This window comes from Balaenoptera musculus, chromosome 18 (assembly GCF_009873245.2).
Source record: "Balaenoptera musculus isolate JJ_BM4_2016_0621 chromosome 18, mBalMus1.pri.v3, whole genome shotgun sequence".
NCBI classification, from domain to species: Eukaryota; Metazoa; Chordata; class Mammalia; order Artiodactyla; family Balaenopteridae; genus Balaenoptera; species Balaenoptera musculus.
Window position 1 is genome coordinate 23,809,949 of NC_045802.1, and position 24,136 is coordinate 23,834,084.

General features: G+C 41.2%; 1 protein-coding gene across 10 annotated transcripts in view; it reads left to right on the forward strand.

The window, feature by feature from the left end:
* ENOX1 (ecto-NOX disulfide-thiol exchanger 1) overlaps window positions 1–24,136 on the forward strand; it is a 618,533-nt gene that overhangs the window by 563,273 nt on the left and 31,124 nt on the right. For all 10 annotated transcript variants that reach the window (XM_036831995.1, XM_036831988.1, XM_036831989.1 and 7 more), the window contains one exon: window positions 13,424–13,526. In XM_036831995.1, coding sequence (XP_036687890.1) covers window positions 13,424–13,526 — 103 coding nt within the window. The remainder of the gene's footprint in view (window positions 1–13,423; window positions 13,527–24,136) is intronic.

A 24,136-nucleotide genomic window follows, 5' to 3' on the forward strand; every position in this document is an offset into this window, starting at 1 on the left:
GATTAGGTGCTGCTAGGGGCTTCCACAGCCCGCAAGGCCAACCCTTGTCATAGTTACATCACACTGTCTTTTAATATATTTTACATGCCTGTCCATACTCTAGACTCTTAGGTTCTTTGAGAGCAGGAACCACTATTATTCATCTTTGAACCTTATCTAGCACAAAACCAACCATATAGTAGGTGCTCAATACATATTTGATGGATGAGAGAGTGGTGGAGGTTCGATAAATTCTAATCGAAGTATACTGAACTGAGGTGTCCAGAGACTTTAGTCTAAATGTTGAACTTTGCTGTGATTCAATCCCAAAAAGAAAATATACAGTTACTAATTGCCAGACTCTGGTTTATAAGAAATCACAGCCATTTGGAGAATACACAAAAGATATGTGGACTCACAACTAGCTGCTCCTGTGTCCACCCAAGTCCACACGATGGGCAGTGCAGTGTTGTAGACAGAGTGCTGTGTGTTGGGAGCACACACGATCACAGCCTGGTCACCATCCTCAAGGAGCACATGGCCCATTGTGGAGACAGCAGATGCTGAAAAGGGAAATCACCAAACACTGGCTTCAGTGTTCTCAGCAAGGAAAGGACTTGGGCTGGGATTAGGGGCTTGAACGAAGTCCAGAAGTTGTGGTTCCCTGAGAAGTAACTTGGACAGAAGGCAGTATAGACTAATAGCTCCAAAGTCTGGCTACCTGGGGCCCGGTCTTACAGCCACTACTCTCTAGGTATGTGAGCTGAGGAAAGTACTTAGCTTATTTGTGCCTCGATTTTATCATCTGTAAAATGGGGATAATAGCAGGACCAACACCTGGCATCTACCAGGCACTCAGCAAGGGCTAACTATTAGTATTATAATCATTGCCATTATTCATACTATTTTTTAATTCAGAGGACCCCAAATTCTACATCCATCATGAACCATGCATCAGCAATCCAGACCACTTTGTTCTTGGAGTAGTTCTCATAGGTGGCATATGCAAGAAGGCAGTGAGAAGAGAGAACTGGATTTTGGTGTGTTGGGGAGGGGAGACTATTTAATGTTTACTAAGATCTCACAGTATGGCTGGCAAACCTTGTAAAATTTGATTTTACTTTAATAATAATTAAATGTCTCTCTTTCCCATTTATCAGATTGCATCCCATCTATTCTCATGACCTAATTTACCTCTATAAAGGTCAAAAAGACTCTGAATTTTAATATTATCATTAGTAACGTAAACTCAGCAGGTGAAAATTATGATAGTGAGTGCTTTGTAGCAGAGAAAAATACGAAGTGTCATACTGAGAAATGGACTGGGAAAATAACACGCCAAGAGCACCATAATGCAATTAATCTTTACCAACAATAGAGTCAGTATTATACAAGATGAATCAAACTGACTAATTCTGGATGCACATACATACATTTAAAAGTATTTCGCTTTAGCTTCTGTTTGCTGCTCCATTTTTACTGGTTAAGGAGATTTTTCACGTCAGTACTTTTTCAGACTACGAAGGGTAGCCTCACTTGTGTAGATATAGTAGTATGGGTTACATTTTTTACGTATTGAAGAGAAACACACACCGTTTTTGAGATCAAGTGTATTTTTTTTCACTTGGCAACAGTTATGGCGGCATATAGTGAAACTAAAATAAAACACTACAACCTACACTTTAAACAATGAATGGAGCTAAAGGAATACAAAAGATGTTTTTCTCATTTTTTCATAGGTTTTATTTAATATGATTGTCACAAAACTAGGCCAAAAGAAAGGCATCTAATCACCAGCTTGAGACCATAGTTTAAGCTTGGTGTGAACTGTAATAGCCATAAGTAAGTTATGATCCAGGCAGCAGTATGCTCTTCGTTTTTAATGGAAAACATTACAAAATTGAAATTACTCTTTCCTATCAGGGTTCTCTTGTTAAAAGTATATGTGGGATAATCCTGTTTTTTCAAATAAGAATTAAACAACTATATATAAATATATATATATATACATACACATATATATACACACACACACACAACTATATATATATACATTCATGTGTGTGTATATATATTACATAATATTATATATATGAGTATGTGGGAGGAGGGTTATATATAAAATATGAAAGGTAAATATCTGAATGTTAATAGTGCTTATACCTGAGTGGTAGAATTCCAGTTAATTTTCAAAATCTATATTCTGTAAATTTTCTGCCAATATATATATTTATAAAGAGAAAACCAAGAAACGTTATTATTAAGAATTAACCTGGCATGGACATATATACACTACCAAATGTAAAACAGATAGCTAGTGGGAAGCAGCCGCATAGCACAGGGAGATCAGCTTGGTGCTTTGTGACCACCTAGAGGGGTGGGATAGGGAGGGTGGGAGGGAGACGCAAGAGGGAGGAGATACGGGGATATATGTATATGTAGAGCTGATTCACTTTGTTATAAAGCAGAAACTAACACACCATTGTACAGCAATTATACTCCAATAAAGATGTTTTAAAAAAAAAAGAATTAACGTGAACTAGAGAATTATCTTAAATTTTAAAAAGGAAAAGAAAGGGAAAAGTTTATAAGCTTATATTATGGTCTCCAAAAAAAAAGTTAGTATTTAATTTAAAAACATATTGAAAGCACTAATAATAGATACAAACTCAAAGTTAACTTTTTACTGTCTCAATCTAAAGTAGTAAAGAAATTATTTTACTTTAAAATGATGCTACAGCAAATACATTTAGGGACCAGAAGAATGTAAAATACCCAAAGCGACTGCATTGGTTTTTTTCCCTCTCCATTATATGTAGTCCTCCTAGACTTCTGGGAAATCACTCCCAGCCAAGGGTACTGACCAGATCCTGTGACTGTCTGTCTCACCTATGAAGTTCATCCTCTCTGGGTAATAACAGATTCATTCAACAGATATTACCGAGAGTCTACCATTTATTCTTTCAAAAAATATTGGTTGAAGATTTACCGTGTGCAGGGGACTGTGCTAGCGACTGAGGACATTGTCGCTTTGTAGAGAAATGACTGCAGGTGGCGCAGGCACACGAAGTCCAGGCAGAGACACTCTGAGGGTGGCAGGGACAACTCTTCCCGTTTCCTGCGGGGAGGGGGGAGAGACGGCAGATGGGCTGGAGAGCCCCTGCCAGCCCAGATGCTATCCTGAGCCTATGACCCATATTTCCAGCTGCCTTTCCAAGACCTCACATCCAGTATTTCTGAAATACCGGAGCCAGTGCTTCTTATTCTTTGTGACCTCTGATTCTAGCATCATTATTCTGCTAGTGGTCCAGACTTCGCTGAAAATTTTTAAATTCTGTTCTTTCCTCTGCTTCACACACAGAATCTGTCCATTCTTCCTTTAGAATGGCTTCTGTATCCCCCGCTTTTCTCTCTTATCCCATCACCTCAGTGGTTCTGCTTTATTATCACATACTTGGGGTATAGCTGGGGCTCCCCCGGTCCCCCTGCCCGAGTCTCTTCACCTGCTTGGCCGGTCCTGCCCGTGGCCCTCACTTGGTCTTTGGAGCACTGCCTCGACCTCGGCTTTCCCCCGCACACATCTTCCAAACTGCGTGCCTGTCGCACGGACCGTGGTTACAAGTCACACTTGTCCAAAGGACAAGGTGTCACCACCTAACAGCAGCAGGGAGCCAGGCCCATCCCAGCTGACACCGCTCCTGGGCCAGGCCCCTGCTGCCTTTCTGCTCTGCTCCCCTTTGTGTTCACGATTGCACCCGAGCCACCGCTCATCAGCCAGCCCGGAGCCCCTGCTGGCCCCCCAAGAGGCCCGGACTGCTGGCAGCCCTCAGAAGGGGATGGCGTCCCAGTGCTCAACAGGCATTTTTCAGTTGACAAGGACTGTAATAGGCTGACATTACAGCCCATTCAAGAGAGGCAGCCCAGCACGGTGGTTAAGAGTCTGGAGTGAGACAGCATCGGTTCACATCCCGAGTCTGCTTCTCACTACTTGTGTGACCTTAGACAAGTCCTTGGCCTCTCCATTCCTCATTTTCCTCATCTGTAAAATGTACTGACCTCCTAGAGCTGTTAGGAGGATTGGGTGAGTTCATATGTGTAAAGTTCTTATAATATTACCTGCACAAATTAAGCACTATATGTGTTTATTAAATAAATATAACCAAGAATGATCTAAAAAGAAAGCCACCAGGAGAAATGCTTTACGTGGATATCTCTGGTAACTAAACCACAGTGAGTTTTCTCTTTCTTAAAGGGTCCTTTTTATTTTTTTAAAGGTTTTTTTTAATTAAATTTATTTCTTCATTTATTTTTGGTTGCCTTGGGTCTTCGTTGCTGCGTGCGGGCTTTCTCTAGTTGTGGCGAGCGGGGGCTACTCTTCGTTGCGGTGCGCGGGCTTCTCACTGAGGTGGCTTCTCTTGTTGCGGAGCACAGGCTCTAGGCACGGGGGCTTCAGTAGTTGTGGCACATGGGCTCAGTAGTTGTGGCTCACGGGCTCTAGAGCGCAGGCTCAGCAGTTGTGGTGCACGGGCTTCGTTGCTCCGCGGCATGTGGGATCTTCCCGGACCAGGGCTCGAACCTGTGTCCCCTGCATTGGCAGGCGGATTCTTAACCACTGCGCCACAGGGAAGCCCTTAAAGGGTCCTTTTTATGATGCATAACCAGGTCTCACTGATTTTAATCTTTGCGAGTGGAAATCTTAGAAAATCTTGGAGTTGTCTTAGGACATAATGCATGCACTCTGGGTCTGAGTCCAGCAACTGAAGCCCAGTGAGGTGGCTCATATCCCAGTGTGTAAAATGTGCTAGTGTTGTGATGAATCACTAACTCTTGGCTGAGGGCGGGCGCTCCGCACATCTGCTCTCACATGGTCTCTCTGCGGCTGAAGCCTGTTGGGGCTCTGAGGTTCCCCTCTGCAGACCCTGGACATCAAAGGCTTCTGAGGAAAGGATCAGGTGGGGGGGCGCCCATGACCCTCAGGACTGGCAGTACCAAGCTTCAGCAACTGGTAAGATTAGTGAGGCCTTGGGACTTCTACGCCACAGAGAATTCCTGAGGTCCTGCTCACTCTTGGGGATTGATGCATTCTTGCATTCCCTTGAACCATAAGAAATTTTGAAGCTTACTCAGTTACTCATTCTCATCAATCCTTTTCTCATCCATTTGCTTTTTAAATGTTTTTTTCCTCCCTCTTCTTCTTCTCTTCCTTCTAATTTTATTGGCACTGAAATCCAGGATAAGTGTATCTTGTCAGTACCCAGTTGGCTGCCTTACTCTGAAGGGAAGCTCCAAGTCAGGGAAAAGGGCACGCAGCAGAGATGAAATATTGGCGCAAGAAGACACTGTAGAGCTCATCTGCTTCAAATCCCTCTCTTTACAAACAGGAATCATGAAACAAGGGTACACAGCGAGTGGCAATTAGAACCAGTCTTCCGTGTCCAAATCCATCATTTTTTTTTCACTATTCCAGGCCATTGTCTGTGGGCCGTTCCTTCATTTATCAGCCACTGGGCACCTGCTACGTGACAGTCACTGGCTCATAAAGGAAAGTGTGAGACGTATCCCCATCCCCCTTCCTCCTCTGACCATGGTTCTAATCTTACGAGGAACCCCTGAAGGTTAGTGGAGACTGGCCTATCACTTGATGGATTGCTTTGGGTACTCTGAAAAAATTCTGAGTAAAGGACACTGAAGTAGCTAACTGGCATCCTGACCGTAGTCTACGGGGCCCTTGATTCCATGGAGTGTGAGGCCTTATGGTGTGGCGGTGACGGTGTGGGAAGTGACATAGGGAATCTTCACCTTGCGGATCTTGACAACTGCCCCACTCACCTTTTGCTAGGAGCTATAGGGCCTGCCAGCCCTTGGAGGGCCACAGGGTAGATTTCATACGTGTGTGGTGTGGGGAGGATGTCGTTTGGTATGTTACCCAGTGAAGTAGTCAGCTAGCAGCTGTGCTTACATATAGCTCTTCAAAATAGCATCTGCCTGTCCTAGGCTTCTTTTTATTTCTTTTTAAAGTATAAGGATAGCAGTAGAAGAACAGTGCCACAGAACATTTAGAAAACAGAAAATATGTACAATTTGAATCCCATGACAGATTATCACTTTTGCATACATGTTTTTATATAATTGTAGTCAAGGTCTTATACAGAATTCTCACCTAGATTCAGTACCCCAAGTATGTATTATGCACCTGTGCCGTATCCACTCAGTCCTGAGGATAAGAAAAGTGAGTAACAATCATGATAATAGTGATGCCACAATATTCCTGGAAGGTTATAGTTTTCAAAAGCACCATGTCACATATGACATTTGGTCTTCACAGCACCCCGGGGGATAGGTATAGGTTATTATCCATGATTTATGTAAAAGAAAGTTCAGAGATAACCCTGCCTAAAGTTATCTAGTACGTAAATAATGGTGACAGAATTAGAACACAGATCCCTTTCGGCCATGCTGTCTCACTTGCTTGGATATGGTGAGTGCCCTTAAGAAGTTGGCGGTTTTTTTGAGGAAGCAAACACAGGTGACTCAGTTTATTCCAAATGTATAAGTGGCCAGCTGCCACAGAAGTGACAGGGGAAATGTGCTGAGATAAGGAAAATGTACAGATAGCCTGGAATAAATGCCCTTAAGAGATATGGGACTTGTGCTGTGTATAAAAATATATGTAGGAGGTGGTGAAGAAAAGGAGAGAGCTTTCTAAGAACGTATCTGGACAGAACATCTAAAGGAGATAGGTAGGCTGTATCGGTAGGATTGAACCTGAATGCCGGGCTCAATCTGGCATTTTCCCATGGGTTATTGGAAAACATCGGAGTTTTTCCTATGGGTTTTCAGAAAGCATCTGAGTTTTAAATTGGAGATTGACAAGATGAAAGTGGCATTTTAGAAAACTGATCTGGTAATATCATGTAAGGTGGGCTGGAAGAGGAAGAAACCAAAGGCACAGACAAGTAAGAAACGAGGAGAACTGATAGTAGAGCACTGGTAGTGGAAATGCGGAAGGGGAATGAGAGACATTTCACAGATACTTGATAGAATCCAGATCTAGAGAGGCCTTAGGGGATAGAAGAGAATGAATCAAAGGCCTGCAAGTGGAAGAATGACGGTGCTACTAATAGAAACAGAAAAGTTAGAAGAAAATGCAGTCTGACGTGTGAGGTGAATTGGACTTTAGCCATAAAATTATAGAATTTTAGAAGAACCACCACATCAGGAAGGACTTGGATTCACACATTTTTCAAAATAAGGACATTCCTTTCAATGAAGCCTTAAATAGAAGTCCTGTATTATAAAACAGAAGCAAGTAGTAATGGAGTGGGAATTCTAGACATCCGCTCATTGGACCTTCCATGTCACCTCTGTAGAGCTGATGGGGTTCCATAAAGCATTATTCAGAGGTGATGGACCCTACCCAGCACCCTCATTTTTAGACAACTGATCTGAGGCTTAAAGATGTTGCATAACTTGCCCCAGGTCAACTAACTATTAGTGGAAGAGCAAAGGCTAAAACTTAAGCATGTAGTATGTCTCCTACCACCTCTCATTCTGAATTTGAAATGGGAAGTGATAATTTCAAGCAAACAAACCCAGTGGTCAGTTGATGATAAGGAACAGAAGTTAAAGGGTTAAGTGTGATGATAGTTGAACCCGTGAGAATGAAAGAACTCTGATCAAAGGAAACAGAGAAGAAAAAGTGGTGACTGAGCTTTGGCAAAAGTACCAAAGTTAGAGTATAAAAGGAGAAAGTAACCTTCTTATCCATGTGTACTGGGCCAGCAGAGGGAAGAAAAAAACCAATGAAGATGAAATTAAAAATTAGGAGGAAAAAGACCAGGACTTCTTATGTAACAGAAGCAAATGAGGCAGATGGTTTAAGGGGGCAGAGTCAGTGATGTCAAATATCACATGGTACGAAGACTGAGAAAATAGTCACTGAAAATCTTTCAAAGGATAGTTTCATCGGGTGATTAATGAGAAAGCTGAGGTTTCAGGTGGTGAGACAGTAGATACAGTGGGTATGCACCATGTATTCAAGAAGCTTTGCAGCAGAAAGCAAATAGCACTAAAGTTAAGCAGGTCACAGGAATAATGAAGTGAAAGGAATAACGAAAGGATTTTATCAGGCTGAAGAAACCGTATTCTTGGTTCTTAGGGGCTTGGGTAGGTATAGGGGAACAAAACCAAAACAACAGCAAAGCACAATTCTAGCTCAGAAAATTATTAAATAGAGCTTTTCTAAATGGATAAATTACTTTGACCGTTTCTTAAAGTAATTGACAAGGACTCTTAGAGGGGAAATTTCTGCCTTTGAGTAGCTTAACCTTTAAGAAGTCTAAAAAAAAACCTCCATGATATCTAGTTTCAGTTGTTGAAAAACCTCTTCTTCCAGCCCTTTAATGATTCCTTCTAAGTATCACAGAAATTAGAGCTAAAAGGTAGACTGAGAAAAGATTTATTAGATAATCTTGTTCATTCTCCTGCCAAGTGCAGAATTGTTACTTATTGTGCATTTTCTAGTCTGGAGTGCTTTTTACTGTGTCAAGTGAATGGTGTTCTTACCACTTCCTTTGGAATATTATTTCATAATCCTATTGATCTCACTGTGCGGAAACTCTTGATCCCCATCCTAATGTTTCCTTCCTAGTGTACGCTTTGTACACCATTAACAATTTGTCCTTAATAACCTCCATCTGCACTGATCCACATCCAGTTTGCAATCTGGAACACCTTCACCAGTAGACACGTAATTCTTCAGGGTATATTACAACTATCAGGGTAAAGGATTTGTATGTGATAAAAGATAAAGCGTCTTCTAACTTTATGTTTCTAATGATGAAAGTTTCCTTCTATATTCCAGAGATTTGGGGTAGGAATGAGTCAAAAGAACAATGAAGTTTTTAAGAAAGGGGCAAAGTCTTTCTAACTTACGATCCAACATCCCAGTAAAAGGTATTCCCCAATTACTGAAGAGATAAGTTGGAACATTCTGGGTAGAGAATGTGAAACTCTTAAGGTAGGACCAGGACTTAGACTTGAAGCATGGATTTATAGAGTTAGAGATGAAGCACAAACTGGTTACATCCTCTGATATCCTTGAAAACGTGCTCCCTTATGGTCAATTTGTCCCTTTTGTGATGGGTTGTTCTCAGAGAAGGTTTTGGCAAATGTCCATTTGAGGTTCTATCCTGTGCTCCCAAGACAGTGGTCCCGGCTTCACCAGCTTTATCCTCATGGATCTTACAGGCTGATCACGCCCCCATAGAGGGGCCCAGGTGGAAGCCTGAACATACAGTGGATTATGTTACAGGAGAGGAACAGTGAGCTTGAGGGAGCCATCTCTTTTATATCAAGCAATAAGCAAGCCTTTTCTTTGTCCCAGAAGGAGACATCAGGGATGTGGGCTACAAACACTAACTTGAGAAATGGGCCATAAAAGAGCTGTCAGGGCCTTGCTTCTAAGTTCAAAAACCTGTGGCTCCTACTTTCTCTCAGATACCTTGGCAATATGTCATAGAAACCTTAAGTTCAAATTTGGACAAATTATCTTCACCCATACTTGCTTCTTTCTCTGTTTTCCTTTTCACTGAGGCACTTAGTCATTCTCAGCATTTTCCTCATCCACCAGGTCATCGGATTTTTTTTAGTTCTACCTCTTAAATATCTCTTATATTTTGCCCTCTGCACATCACTGACTTGGGTTCTACCCTCGTTATGAAAAGGTCAGAATTAAATAGACAATTGCAATAGGCTCTAACCTGGCATCCCTGCCTCTACTTCCACTTCCTGCAAACCAATATCCTAAAATGCAGAATTGTTCATGTAACTCCTATGTTGAACACTCTTCATTCATTAAGCCTTCCAGGTAAAATCCAAGCTCCTTGTCCAGATCTACCTACCTCTCCAGCTTCATCTACTGACATTTCCTGTAAGCTTTCTTACAGACCTTTTATAAGAATTGCTTGCTGATAAGCATGCACTTCTTGCCACTTTTAGACTCAGTATCCTTTAAAACTTAGCATTCCTTGGCATGTGGTAGGCATGTAATATATGTATGCAGCATAAATATTTATTGAGTGGCTAAAAGTAAAAACAGGCTTAGCTTAAATGCAAGAAGGGTTTGACTTGGGGAATTATTTAGTTCCACCTTCTCTCTGTGTACTCCCTTTAACCAGTTATAATGATGGAGCTCTTTTGACAAACATTGGATGATAATTTAGCTAAATGAAAACACAAAAAGAGGGTACGGATATTGCTTATATCTACTTTGTACTTTGAAGACAACCCCAAACTCGCCACCTACTAATAACTGTAATTCTCTTGTTAAATTAAACAACTCTACTACAAATACAGACAAATCAAATTAACTTTACTTTTCTAAGGAACCAGTGAGTCACGAGTCATTACAATACTCCTCGCCTTTTTTGTTATAGTGGAAAAAGATAAAAGCACAGCACATCAAGTGGCTATCTAAAACTACTGTCCTGTCTTCTAACCCTTAAAACACACCCATATTAACTTTAAATTATGTCTCTGCCAAAATGTATAACAAAAGCATTCACCCATCTCATTAATTCTGTGACTCTGTCAGCAATAGTCTGAACTTTTTAAAAAAATTTTTTATTAAAGTATAGTTGATTTACAATGTTAATTTTTGCTGTACAGCAAAGTGCTTCCGTTATACATATATATACATATATATGTATATGTGTGTGTATATATATATATATATATATATACACACACATACACACACACATACACACATTCTTTTTCATATTCTTTTCCATCATGGTTTATCACAGGATATTGAATATAGTTCCCTGTGCTATATAGTAGGACCTCATTGTTTATCCATCCTATAAATAACAGTTTGCATCTGCTAATCCCAAACTCCCAGTCCTTCCCTCCCCCAACTCCTCCCTTCCCCCTTGGCAACTACAAGTCTGATCTCTATGTCTGTGAGTCTGTTTCGTAGCTAAGTTCATTTGTGTCATATTTTAGATTCCACAGATAAGTGATATCATATGGTATTTGTCTGTCTCTTTCTGAAGGGTCTGAGCTTTTATATCATGCCTGAGGCAGGCTTAGGCTCTAGGACGCTTAGTCAGTAGTAACGCTTTTGAATGGTCACAAGTTGGTCCACTTCACTAAAGGATGTTAAAGACCCAAGTCTCTTGTTTACATGCTTGGACACACCTTTGACTATAATGGAAATGAGAGTTCCCCTTCTGTAGGCTCTTGAGGCCACCTTATTACAATATGCAGCTGTAACTGGAACCTGCCTGATGAGCTTAAGTCTTGCACCGCTTCCTGCCAGAGTTCTTCTTCTCCCTCCGGGGGAGTCAGAAATGCAGCAACATCTCCACCCTGGACAGAACTCACAGTGGTACCCAAAGGCTGAACCATCTGCCGAGCCTTGGGTCTCTGCTGGGCCAGGCCCGCTGGACTGCTTGCTGTCGGAGCCTGGCAGAGAGGTGTGTCTACTCCACGGTCACAGACAATGACCATGCAGGAACGCACCGTTCGTGGTCGGCAGAGCACAGGCTGCAATATTCAGTCTCAAGAAATACTTCCACAGACTCTTAGTTTTCCATCCTCGTGTAGCCAACCCTAAAACATCATCAAAGTAACAGTCACTGGTAAGGCCTGTCTGGCTCCTTGTAGACTTGTTGGTTCAGCAGCATCTGCTGGAGACTGCTCCAAGTCCCCTTTCTTTATGACTCCAGCTTTGGACATGGGGACAGGTGCCTTCCAGCACCTTGACTAGGCTCAGTCTGGCCCGCCCTTGCCATTTCTTGCTGGCTCCTCATGTGCTGCCTGCCCTCTGTGGTTCATTTTCCTTAATAAACCTGGATCCTTAACTGTGTGATGGCCTCAGGACACCACTCAGTGTTGGCAATTGATGTGGGCCTGTTGTCTGCTAAACTCTCCTCAGTAATTTCATTTGGCCCCAATTATCATCCAGGCTGTTAACAGATCACCCCTTCCTGGAGAGACTGTTTCCACTCAGCCACGAGCTTCATTATTCATATTTTTCTTAAATAATACAGTCATCATCCTAGTTCATATTTTTTTGGGACACACCTTTGACTATAATGGAAATGAGAGTTCCCGTTCTGCTCTGTTTCCTCCTATACCTCTTCAAGCCCTTAAAACACATCCATATGTTATTTCATCACAGAAGGAATTCCCTGTGACTTCTCTTTATAAAATATTCTGATCCCATCTACATACACCTTTGGGTTTGTTGTTTTCAAGTTCTGGATTGTGTTTCTACTGGGACTGCTTCCCAAGATCCGTTTTTAGAAGTGTAAGAGCATCTTTCTAATGACCTTTTAAGTCTAACTGGCTCGACTTGCCTTGGACCAGTCGTAATTTGAATGCCTTCAGGTAAAATCTTTACATGTTCAACATGCTTCCAATAATTTCCTATATTCTTTTATCTGGCCAACTCTGTTAATTTATATAAACTAGCTAAATATCTCTCCTGTAACCAATGCCAGTCCTGGGAACACCTGCCAAACCATCTAAGTTGTCCTTTGTCCCTCCCTACCTACCCTTTGTCCTTCTGACAGAGTCCTTATCATCTAATGGAAACAATACCCTTAACTCTTTGTCCAATGTGCTAGTCCTTCTTTAAGACCTATCTTAAGTGAGAAATTTCCCTCCAATGAGACTCCACTACCCTAATGATTCTACCATCCCATATATGCAGGTCTCTGATCATTAAATTTGATCTCCTATTAAATCATTCTGCATTTTGAGTCCTAATATCAAGTCTGGGAGAATATGAGTTAAATCTTTTTCTCTGTTTTTAAATTAAAAATACTAAAAGAACTAAAAATAGTCGAGCCTCAACGTTTCACATACTGGCTTGCTGTACAGTTCTTCATTTCTAGTTTCCAGAGAAAACAATTTCCCAACCTTTGCTTTATCTACCTTTTGCAGTTATGTATAAGGACATAGACTTAACTCACCTTAAACAGTCCTAACAACAGTTCTATCTCACCTTCCCAATAGGCCCTGTTTCCCTACACACTCACACAAATTACTTGCATAGTATTATAAATGAGTCTGTATATGCTTTTCAGGAAATTTTTTCATATTTGAAATAAAAACTTTGTTAAAGTAGCTAAAGTCAAATAGTTTTTGCTAACAGAGTTTTATCAAAACATGGATTAAAAACGTTAAGATAATTGCACAGAATGTGCCACTTTTGCAAAGAGTTACTTAGTTTGCTGGGAGCAGTAGCTAGGAGGCTGTTTTAGAATTACTTTTCTACTCTTGGGCAAATAGATCAATCACTTATAAAAGTTGATCTTCAGTTATAAACGGAAGCGATGACCTCTTTTATAGAGTTTAAAAGACCTGGTGGCTTTTGTTGGAATGCACAGAATCTACATAAACACCTATATGTTTTTGTTTTTTAACTTTATAGGAAATTAATGTGTTGACAGTCGCATTGGTCAACCAAGACCGAGAGAACAATATTGAGAAAAGAAGCCCAGGCTTAAAATCAGAGAAAGAAGCTCTGCTAATCGGTAAGGAAATTCTGTTTTCCTCATCTGTTCTCTCGTAGGTAATAATTCACTTAAACAATATTTAAGTAATTCACCTCTAACTTGTTAATGATTTAAAAGCTTTGTCAGAGGTAGGATTACCTTCATCAAGATTGTATTACACACATTTCAAATTAGGGGCATACAAGCCAGTGGGGACTTTGCTCTTCTGTAACTATGTATATTAGTTGGTTATCCAACATAAAACTGAGTACAAGGAAAACAGATTAACTTGCATTTCACATGTTATAAATCTGAATTTCAAGATGTGGACACAACTGGACGTCAGGTTGGGTTCAGTCCGAAAGTTCCACACCAAGCCAGATCCCCAGGCTCAGGTACGGCCACGTCCTGAGGTCAGTCCCAAGGCCAAACCTGAGATGCTGATGATACAGTGCTAGGCCAATCTAGGACAGTCTAACCAGGCTTCTCTGCCCAAGTCTGGACTCATTTATCCAAGATAAATAAGACGAGCTGGCCACTAAGGAAGGGGAAAGAAGAAGCAAGGAAGTTGCTGTTCACCTAAACATATTCAGTTGCCCCATAAAATATATCTAAGTTGTCTTTTTCTTTGTCAGGAGCAGAGAAAGCTCTAAATATTCTCTCTTTATTTATTTATTTATTTTTTTATTGACGTATAGTTGAATTACAATGTTGTATTACTGCTGTACAGAAAAGTGAGTCAGTTATACATATATGTATACATTCTTTTTCATATTCTTTTCCAGTATGGTTTATCACGGGATATTGAATATAGTCCCCTGTGCTGTACAGTAGGACCTTGTTGTTTATCCATCCTATATACACCAGTTTGCATCTGCTAACCCCAAACTCCCAATCCAACCCTGTCCCCACTTGATAGTGATCATCAGCGTATACAAAAGCAGTTCTTAGTCTCATAAGGAAGTCTTCTCAATGGGGCTGTGGTGGTACCGTGCCTGGGACCCCACCTTCGAAGCCTGTATATTTAAGGCTGTCTCCAGAGTTCTCAAATCCAGAGAAGAAGCCACCAGCTTCACTCCCTGATGCACAGCATTGATTCAAGCTGCACCTTGGCACTGACCCCAGCGTGAGCTTCCAAGTTTAGCCTGGCTCCTCTATGGCATGATTAAGAGTGAGGAACGAGGCTGTTGTACACATGAGACAAACTGTTCTTCTGTAGTTCGTTATCTGGCAGAAGTACCGCCTGGCCGCATTTTCTAAATTCTGCAGGCACTCACCTCAAAGTGACAGGTACGTCAGGTCCTGTAGAAGCTGGCACAGGAGGAATTAAATTCAAAAGATAGTCCCAACTTCATCCATCATCTATAGATTTTTCAACTACAAGGTTATTGAATATGACATCAACTTAGAGCTACTCCAAGGAAAACCAATTATTTTTTTTTCTCTGTGATGATATACAGCTGTAATAACATGCCGTGCACAAATTTCATAAGACATGCTGATGTGCTATCAGTTCCAGGAACCCAAAATGAACCTGTACGTAGTTGGCAACTGGATTTTTCTTCTATTGGACAATGTGTCAAACTCTGACAACTGTTTCTCTTTCGCTCAGTGTGACAAAGTTGTGATTTCCCCCATGATACTTTCAGGGTATGAACAGAGCACATAATTAATGATCAGCAGTAAACCCTCCCTCTTTAAGTCTGAATAATATAGACCACTTGACGGTAAAAAAATGGGAATGGGTATCCATTTTCTTTATTTCCTTCCTCTCACAATAGACTGCTGCTTCTCCTTTTATGTTCTACTTGGAGAACATAGTTCATTTACAATATCTGCTAAATAGTTACTGTATATATAGATAGATGGATAGATTATATACATACACACACAGTATTTATGTTATTTTACATATATAAATTTATTTTACAGTACTTATATATAAATTACTATAGGTGTATACACACACACACACACACACACACACACACACACAGGTCTTCCTCAATTCATGATGGGGTTACATGCCGATACACTCATCATAAGTTTAAAATATGTAAGTCAAAAATGCATTTAATACACCTAACCTACCAAACATCATAGCTTAGCCCAGCCTACCTTAAACATGCTCAGAATACTTATTAGCTAACAGTTGGGCAACATCTAACACAAAGCCTGTTTTATAATAAAGTGCTGAATATCTCATGTAATTTATTGACTACCCGCCTGAAAGTTAAAAACAGAATTGGTTGTGTGGGTCCAGAATGGTGTGTCGGTTGTTCACCCTCGTGATCGTGTGGCTAACTGAGAGCATCGTCTCAATACCGCTGTCCAGCATCAGAATATGATACTGCATATCACTAGGTGGGGGAAAGATCAAAATTCAAAATTTGAACTATGGTTTCTACTAAATGTGTATTGCTCTCGTACCATCATAAAGTCAAAAAAATCGTTAAGTTGAACCATTGTAAGTTGGGGACCATGTGTATACACACACATGACACCAACATTTTTTTCAATCAGCCACCTCAAAAGTTTAAAAACAATATGCTTTACAAACTGTAGGTTAATGGGAGTAAATACGAGGGTCACGTTTATAACGTGTCAACTCTGCTGAGGTCTCTAATATTAGAAAAAACTTAAAAATTGGTAAATTCAACTGTGTTTGGGATTAAAAATTTAGTAAGTTGGGATCTTCAATAAAAACTAGGTACAACCAACTCCAAATTTTCCAGGCCTTTTCTCTCACTTTTGGTCTCTTAAACTGGTCCCTCATATTAGCATTTGAAGTTCAGCGTTGAGCAAAAGAAAAACAGCATGTGACACTCAATTTGAATCAATCTATGAGACTGTTTAGGTAGAAGGGAGGCTGGAGATTTAAGGTTTGGTTAAATTTAGGAGTTTAATTTTCCCTTCATTTCTCCATTACCTCTCCACCACAATATTTTATTTTACTCTGTTTAATGGAAGTTTTATTACAGATGTGACTTCCTGCCCAAACCCTACCCCAAAATTCCTAGGTACTTACACTGTTTTGTAGTCAAAGAGAGAGTAATCATCCAAAAAAAATGCCAGGGTAGAGAAGAGTTTCCAAGACTGGCAAAACGGATCTTGCCAAAGGGTGCAGTTGTCCCCGCCATTAAATGTGCCTCTCTGCTAACATGTTTCGTAGAAATCTCAATGTAGGGACCATAAAGACCTCTCCTGCAGCTTCTGGAATCCATATAAGGACTGTGATAGAGACAGAATGACAGAATATGGGTCCAAAACTGCTCTGGACCAGGCTAGAGAGAGAAAGGAGTTTCTGGTGCTGGGGCTACTCTTTTCTGAAGAATACTTGTGGGGAGAATGATTCTGGGAGCCCCCTGGACTTCTGATACATCTGGAGGGGTCAGGAATACTCTGCAATTTCCCTGGAATCTTCCCTTGGAATAATTAAACCCATATATAGGATACAGTAGGCCTGCTCTAAGTCACTCTAAAAGGCTAGGAGCACAGCAGAAAATCTCCCTTGTATTGGAAATGCTTATTGGCAAAATCTTCAGCACATCTAGATGCCTGCATATGTGCTATACGCGAATAAATTCAGGTAACACCCTCTTGGGACACACAGATGTTATATAAAAAATGCACAGTGGCACAAATCTTGATTGCCTGGAAGAGAAGAGGGGAGTGAAACATAAGCTATTCAAATGGATTTCATCTACAGAAAACATAAAACTGAGGCTAGAGCTTCCTAAATAATGAGCAATCCTAGTTATTTGTGACATTAATTTATCCGGGCAAAAGAGTATATATTCTTTCCAGAGGTTCTCACGACCATTTTATAAAATTGGTGTCTTTAAGACATATAAATTATATATACATTACAGAAGATCAGTGGAATTTCATCAGTAACACTACTTGGAGCTTTGCAGATTTCGATCCTGAGTCCCTTGGGAGTTCCACCATTCTACCAAACTTTCTGCTTGACAATGAACGGGCATCCAGTGCTATGTTCCAACTCAACTAAAGTAGCTAGGCCCTTAGGAAGCACTTCATTACTGATTGCTAGATTATTTATTTTGCAGTCAATCCTTGTGAAGACAGGTTGGCATATAATTGAACCTAAAAGAATTACATTTTTATGGGAGTTTTGGAGGGTAGCATTTTATATCTCAAAACTGTATGGTAACCACACATTAAGTCAGCTTGACACTGCCTAGTGTCTATGCCAGAACTCCTAGTTCCTTTCACATGTGCCCTACATGTTGGACTTGGCATGCGTTGAACTTGTGTGGGAGAGGATGAGTCAGTACTTCTGGTTTAGGACCAAAGCTTTGGAGCTGTGTTTGGTTGGAAACCCCTGGCTATTGTTATGAAGGAGAATGGACCCAGATAGCTCTGAGGAGATGTTGACAGTCTAACCCTGGGTCTGTATCACTCCATCTTCTCTTGCTTTTTAATTAATTCCAACACAACACATTTCCAATCCCAGCAGCCCTGACTGGTACCCTGTCAATGCTGGTCATCATTGTAAATCCCATCCAAATATAGTCATAACCTTCTCAACAACTCTGTTTATAAAGTTGCTGTTCCAAACTCCCCCAGACCCCTGAGAACCATCCTCACATTCTTAACGATCAGGCAATCTTCTTCACATACCATCGTGACTCCTCTGCGGATCAGGACATACATATTATGGGTAACCAAGATGACTGTTCACATCAAGCCCCGCCCCTCCTACCACCACCACCATTTCCATCACTCACCATTTAACCCATCTCCTCACAGCCAGCCTATATCTGAATTGGAATGTCCCCCCTTACACATGGGTATTAGGAAGCAGATGAAGGAAATGTAAAGAAAAACACTTAAAGAAGGTTGAGTGGCGACTTTTTGGTGTTTTCAGTGAATAGAGTTGAGGCTATATTTAGGCTGCACCTGAGAAAAGTAATCTGGGGTGTGTGTTCTTGTCTGAAAGCTACTGACCATAAAGAATGAGTCATTGACCTAAATCTTGTTTCCAAGACACAAATGTCCGTATCAGTAAATCAACAAACATTTGTCAAGAGCCTACTCTAAAAATTACCAGCCTTCATTGTGGAAAAGAATCATCTGGGCAGCCTGTTTAAAAGACAGAATCTTTGTCCTCACACACAGAGATTCTGTTTATTGTAAAACTAACATCCAAGGTGATACTGAAGCAGTCACCTCTGGGACTGTGTTTTGGGAGCTACTGGCCTGCCATGTACCAAGACGTATCTTAGCGGACGGTGGTGATAAGGTGATCTCTTCCCTCAAGAATTTTCTAGACTAGTGAGAAAGAAAGTAGTTAATGACCATGAAACTAAAATCAGAAACACAGAGAAGGAGCTACTTCTGCTGCAGATGCCTTGTGGGAAGAAAGGACAGTTGAAGGAGCCCTAAAGGATGAATAGAGTTTCCTCTGGTCAGATGGGGAGTTGTCAAGGCCATTTCAGATACAAGGAACAATTTACTGAAAGGCCCAAATACAGTCTCAGGAGTTTAGTTAAAATAAGACAGAAGGGGGCTTCCCTGGTGGCGCAGTGGTTTAGAGTCCGCCTGCCAATGCAGGGGACACGGGTTCGAGCACTGGTCTGGGAGGATCCCACATGCCGCGGAGCATCTGGGCCCGTGAGCCACAATTACTGAGCCTGCGCGTCTGGAGCCTGTGCTCCGCGGCAAGAGAGGCCGCGATAGTGAGAGGCCCGCGCACCGCGATGAAGAGTGGCCCCCGCTTGCCACAACTAGAGAAAGCCCTCGCGCAGAAACGAAGACCCAACACAGCCAAAAATTAATAATAAATTAATTAATTAAAAAAAAATGTACTTAAAAAAAAAAATTTAAAAAAATAAGACAGAAGGACAGATATTTTTAAAAAAACTAAAAAACTAACTGTACAAGATCAGGTATTATAATCACCAAATAAGTAGAAAAAACTGCTTTTTGGAAAAGTAAAGGTTTTTAGAATCCCAAGGCACTTAGAAACATCAGACCAAACCACAAGTGTTTGATCAGTCTTCTGCTACCCGCTCCCAGTCTTGTCTCTCTCCACTTCTCATAAATGCCTTGTCACTCTGCAGCCACCCACGGACAAGTGTCCACTAGTGGCTTAGTGGGAGACCCAGATTTCACATAACCCCTCCCTGATGGCTCTCCAGACTTCTGGTCAGTCCTCTGTAGGTTTCCAGCAAAATGTGACTGTGTCTAGAGACATCTATTCCTCTGCAGAGCTGAGATTCCTGGAGACAGATCCAAAAGACTCTTGCTGTGATTTATGTCAGAGTGTCCTGCCTGTGTTTTCCTCCAGGAGTTTTATAGTATCCAGTCTTACAGTTAGTCTTTAACCCATTTTAAGTTTATTTTTGTGTATGGTGTTGGAGAATGTTCTAATTTCATTCTTTCACATGTCGATGTCCAGCTTTCCCAGCACCACTTGTTAAAGAGACTGTCTTTTCTCCATCGTATATTCTTGCCTCCTTTGTCATAGATTAATTGGCCATAAGTGTGTGGGTTTACTTCTGGCCTTTCTATCCTGTTCCATTGATCTATATATCTCTTTTTGTGCCAGTATCAATACAATTTTAAGAATAAGAGTCCATAAGAGAAAAAGAAATCTGTATATTATGTTGAGATATGTTCCCCTTGTGCCCACTTTTGGGAGAGTTTTTATCCTAAATGGATGTTAAATTTTATCAAAAGCTTTTTCTGCATCTATTGAGATGACCATATGGTTTGTAGTTTTCAGTTTGTTAATGTGGTGTATCACACTGATTGATTTGCAGATACTGGAGAATCCTTGCGTCCCTGGGATAAATCCCACTTGATCCTGGTGTATGATCCTTTTAATGTGCTGCTAGAGTTGATTTAGTAGTATTTTGTTGAGGACTTCTGTGTCTATGTTCATCAGTGATATTGGCCTGTAGTTTTCTTTTTTTGTAAAATATCTTTGTCTGGTTTTGGTATCAGGGTGATAGTGATAGTGACTTCATAGAATGAGTTCAGAAGTGTTCCTTCCTCTGCAATTTTTTGTAATAGTTTCAGAAGGACAGCTGTTAACTCTTCTCTAAATGTTTGGTAGAATTCGCCTGTGAAGCCGTCTGGTCCTGGACTTTTGTTTGTTGGAAGTTTTTAAATTATTGATTCAATTTCAGTACTGGTAATTGGTCTGTTCATATTTTCTGTTTCTTCCTGGTTCGGTCTTGGGAAATTGTACCTTTCTAAGAACTTGTCCATTTCTTCTAGGTTGTCCATTTTATTGGTGTATAGTTGCTCATACCAGTCTCTTATGATCCTCTGTATCTCTGTGGTGTCAGTTGTAACTTCTCCTTTTTCATTTCTGATTTTATTGACTTGCGCCCTCTCTCTTTTTTTCTTGGTGAGTCTGGCTAAAGGTTTATCAATTTTGTTTATCTTTACAAAGAACCAGCTTGTTGTTTCATTGATCTTTTCTATTTTTTTCTAAGTCTCTATTTCATTTATTTCTACTCTGATCTTTATGATTTCTTTCCTTCTACTAATGCTGGGTTTTGTTTGTTCTTCTTGCTCTAATTGCTTTAGGTGTAAGGTTAGGTTGTTTATTTGAGATTTTTCTTGTTTCCTGATGTAAGCTTATCTCACTATAAACTTCCCTCTTAGAACTGCTTTTGCTGTGTCCCATAGGTTTTGGATCGTGGTGTTTTTGTTGTCATTTGTCTCTAGGTATATTTTTATTTCCTCTTTGATTTCTTCAGTGATCCATTGGTTGTTGCAAACACTTCTAATTGGTTTCCCAGTTTCCCTTTTGTCTATTCACCGTACAGCAGCTTGAATGAAAATTTGAAAACATAATTCAGCTCATATCATGCCCCTGCTTAGAACCCCTCCATTGGTTTCCTGCTATGTTTAGAGCTTAATCCAACCCCCTTAAACTGGGGCCCTACATGATCTGGCTCCCCACCTACCTCTAAACGCATGCTGCACCAGTCTGAAGCCAAGTTTGTTCCTGCCACCTCATTTCCACCTCAGGTCCTTTGCACTCGCTGGTCCTGTACCTGAGTCACCTTCCCCCAGGCTCTCTGTGGCTGACTCCTCTTCATCTGACACACGGGCAAATTCACCTTCCTTGACCTCCTGTAAAGCAGCCCTCCACCAAGCTTAAGGATACTCCCCACTCCTGTCCTATTACCTGTTTTGTTTTCTGCAATATGCCCACCACTCTCTGAAAATATCTCCTTTTTTAATCTTTGCATTTATCGTCTGTGTTGCTTACCTAGAATATAAGTTCTCCAAGAGCAGGAACCTTGTCTGTCTGGGCAATGCTGTGTCCCTAGGACCTTGGCACCTAATTGCTGCTAAGGAAATGAATCAGTAAAAATCTAGCACTACTTGGTTAATTTAAATGTCACTCCCTTGGTCTTGGTGACATCTAAAAATGAGAATAAACCAGATGATGTTGATGGGAAAAGCTCAAAATGCTTTATGTGCTTGTTTATATGGGCCTTCCTAATGAGGGATTTGCCACAGGCTGTCTGGAGCTGGTTTGTGTATCTTTCTAAAGTAGTGTTTCAGGCCCTGAACTGTGCAGGATACTCAAGAGTACTGACAGCCTCCTCTATTCCTTCTTTATTTTCTTAAATTAGCTACTTACAGTTGTATTTCCCACTGTTGGGAAACCCATTCTTACATGTGGAGACCTCACTTCTCCATGGAACCAGCCAAGACCAATTGTTGAGTCCATCCCTTTGGAGATCCACCAGTTCAGTAATGGCTGAGTTCTCCACCCTCAGTTCCTAGTGTTCCTTTTACCCAGCCTTTATAGTGTTTATGGTCTTCCAGAGAACCATAAATAGTTTCCAATTCTGGGTTTGTAGCATTTTTCATTGGATTTTGAGTTACAGCTATCCTTTTTTTTTTTTTTTTTTTTTCCCCATTCTCAGAAAGTATCCCAGTTCCTTTAAAGGAGCTTTAAGAGGCTTTAGTTTGATTGTTTAGGAAGCTTCCCCAAAGTGAATCTGATCCAGAACCAGGGCCTAGAAAGTACATTTTCTCAGACGCCATGCCTGATGCTTCTGTGATGCTACTGGGATGGGCAGGAGCAAGGGGAGGAGGAGGAGGGGTGCAGTACTTGGGGGGTGATGACTACGGGTTCCCATTTCTACTGCATCTCTAGCAATACTGAAGAACTTGGTTGCCATCCATAGGAAAAGCTTGGAAAACCTTTATTTAACTACCTGCTTTGACCCCACATGTATTTAGTGGCAATTGCTAAACTTTTATAAAGAAAAGCTAATGCCTTGTTAATATCAGCTACCACTAAGATGGTTCTAAATACTCTCCTAGGGAAAAATACTCATGTCCGGATTAGGATTTCTAATCTGATTTTAGAAAGATACATAGAAATCACATGTGCGTTTTCCCCTTAGCTTTATGAGCAAAATAGTTTCAATAAAAAGTTTCCATGCCCAAAATATCCAAGTTACTCTGTCCTGAATTCATAACAGGATGAACAGGATGAGTTAAGGGCAGGAATCACTGATGAGTAATTCCTCAAAGTTACCTGGTATTTGAAAGAGTATTACCATCCTTGGTTAGTACTGGTAGCAATTTTTAAGGTTCTTATTTTTCCTGATTTGTCAATAATAGAACAGTAGAAATTTTAAAGAAGTACACTGGCCATTCTCAGTTCTAGAGGATAAATTCATTCAACATACATTTATTGTAAATGCATACTATATTCCTGCTACTGAACCAGAACACACAAATACTGTCTAAGGGCAGAGTTCCTTGGGGCTACAGACCCAAGATTAGGGCTGTGGGACAGTAAACAGTGAGGGAGGCCATCATCACAGAGGCAAGAAAAGCGGCCACTCCAGGTCCTCCCACTTCTGGTATCCCTGAATTTCCTCCTTCATCTTCTTAGGTCAAGTGTTGTCAGCCCCACCCCCATCCTCTTCTGAACCGTCCTATTCATTCTGTTGGAGGCATTTCACTAACTTCCTGTCACACTCCCAAGGGCACTTATAGGAGAGGCTGCAGGTTATCCAGGAGATGTCGATGATTCTTTGTCCTGTAGGGATATTAACATAAAAAACGTTTTTCTCTATTTGCTGGGGCCCTTGGGATACTCGTAAGGCTGCTCAAGCCCGTCTACCTTCTGAGATACCCCCTTGTCCCATGGGAAACTCACACATTCTTGTCACCCAAAGGCTACAGCACCCCACCGCCTCCCCTGTGCTCGGCTGGGCACAAAGCCAGATTAGTCAGTCTGCTGCCTAAGCGGAAGTCCAGCCAAGGAAAGGAATGTGCTTCGCCACCTTGCAGGGCCCTCCAGTCTCTACAAGCCGCTCTCTTGAGGCACCTCCTCCCCTCCCTGGGAGCATCGCATTTAAGAGAAGAGAAAAGCTTCTCACTAGGAACACCCTCGCCTTCTCACAAAGCCAGCCAGCACTGACTACTCCTTCTCCCTTCCCTGTCCTCCTAGGGGGCAGGGGTCTGCCTACCATTTGTTGGAGGCTCTCTGTGGAAAGCAGTAGACATAGTACCACTTGTCCTCAGCCTGGGACAGCAGGGAAAGCCCCACTCACCATCCTGAAATAGAAGCAGTTCCCCTTGGGAATTCCCTGGCGGTCCAGTGGTTAGGACTCGGTGCTTTCACTCCTGAGGGC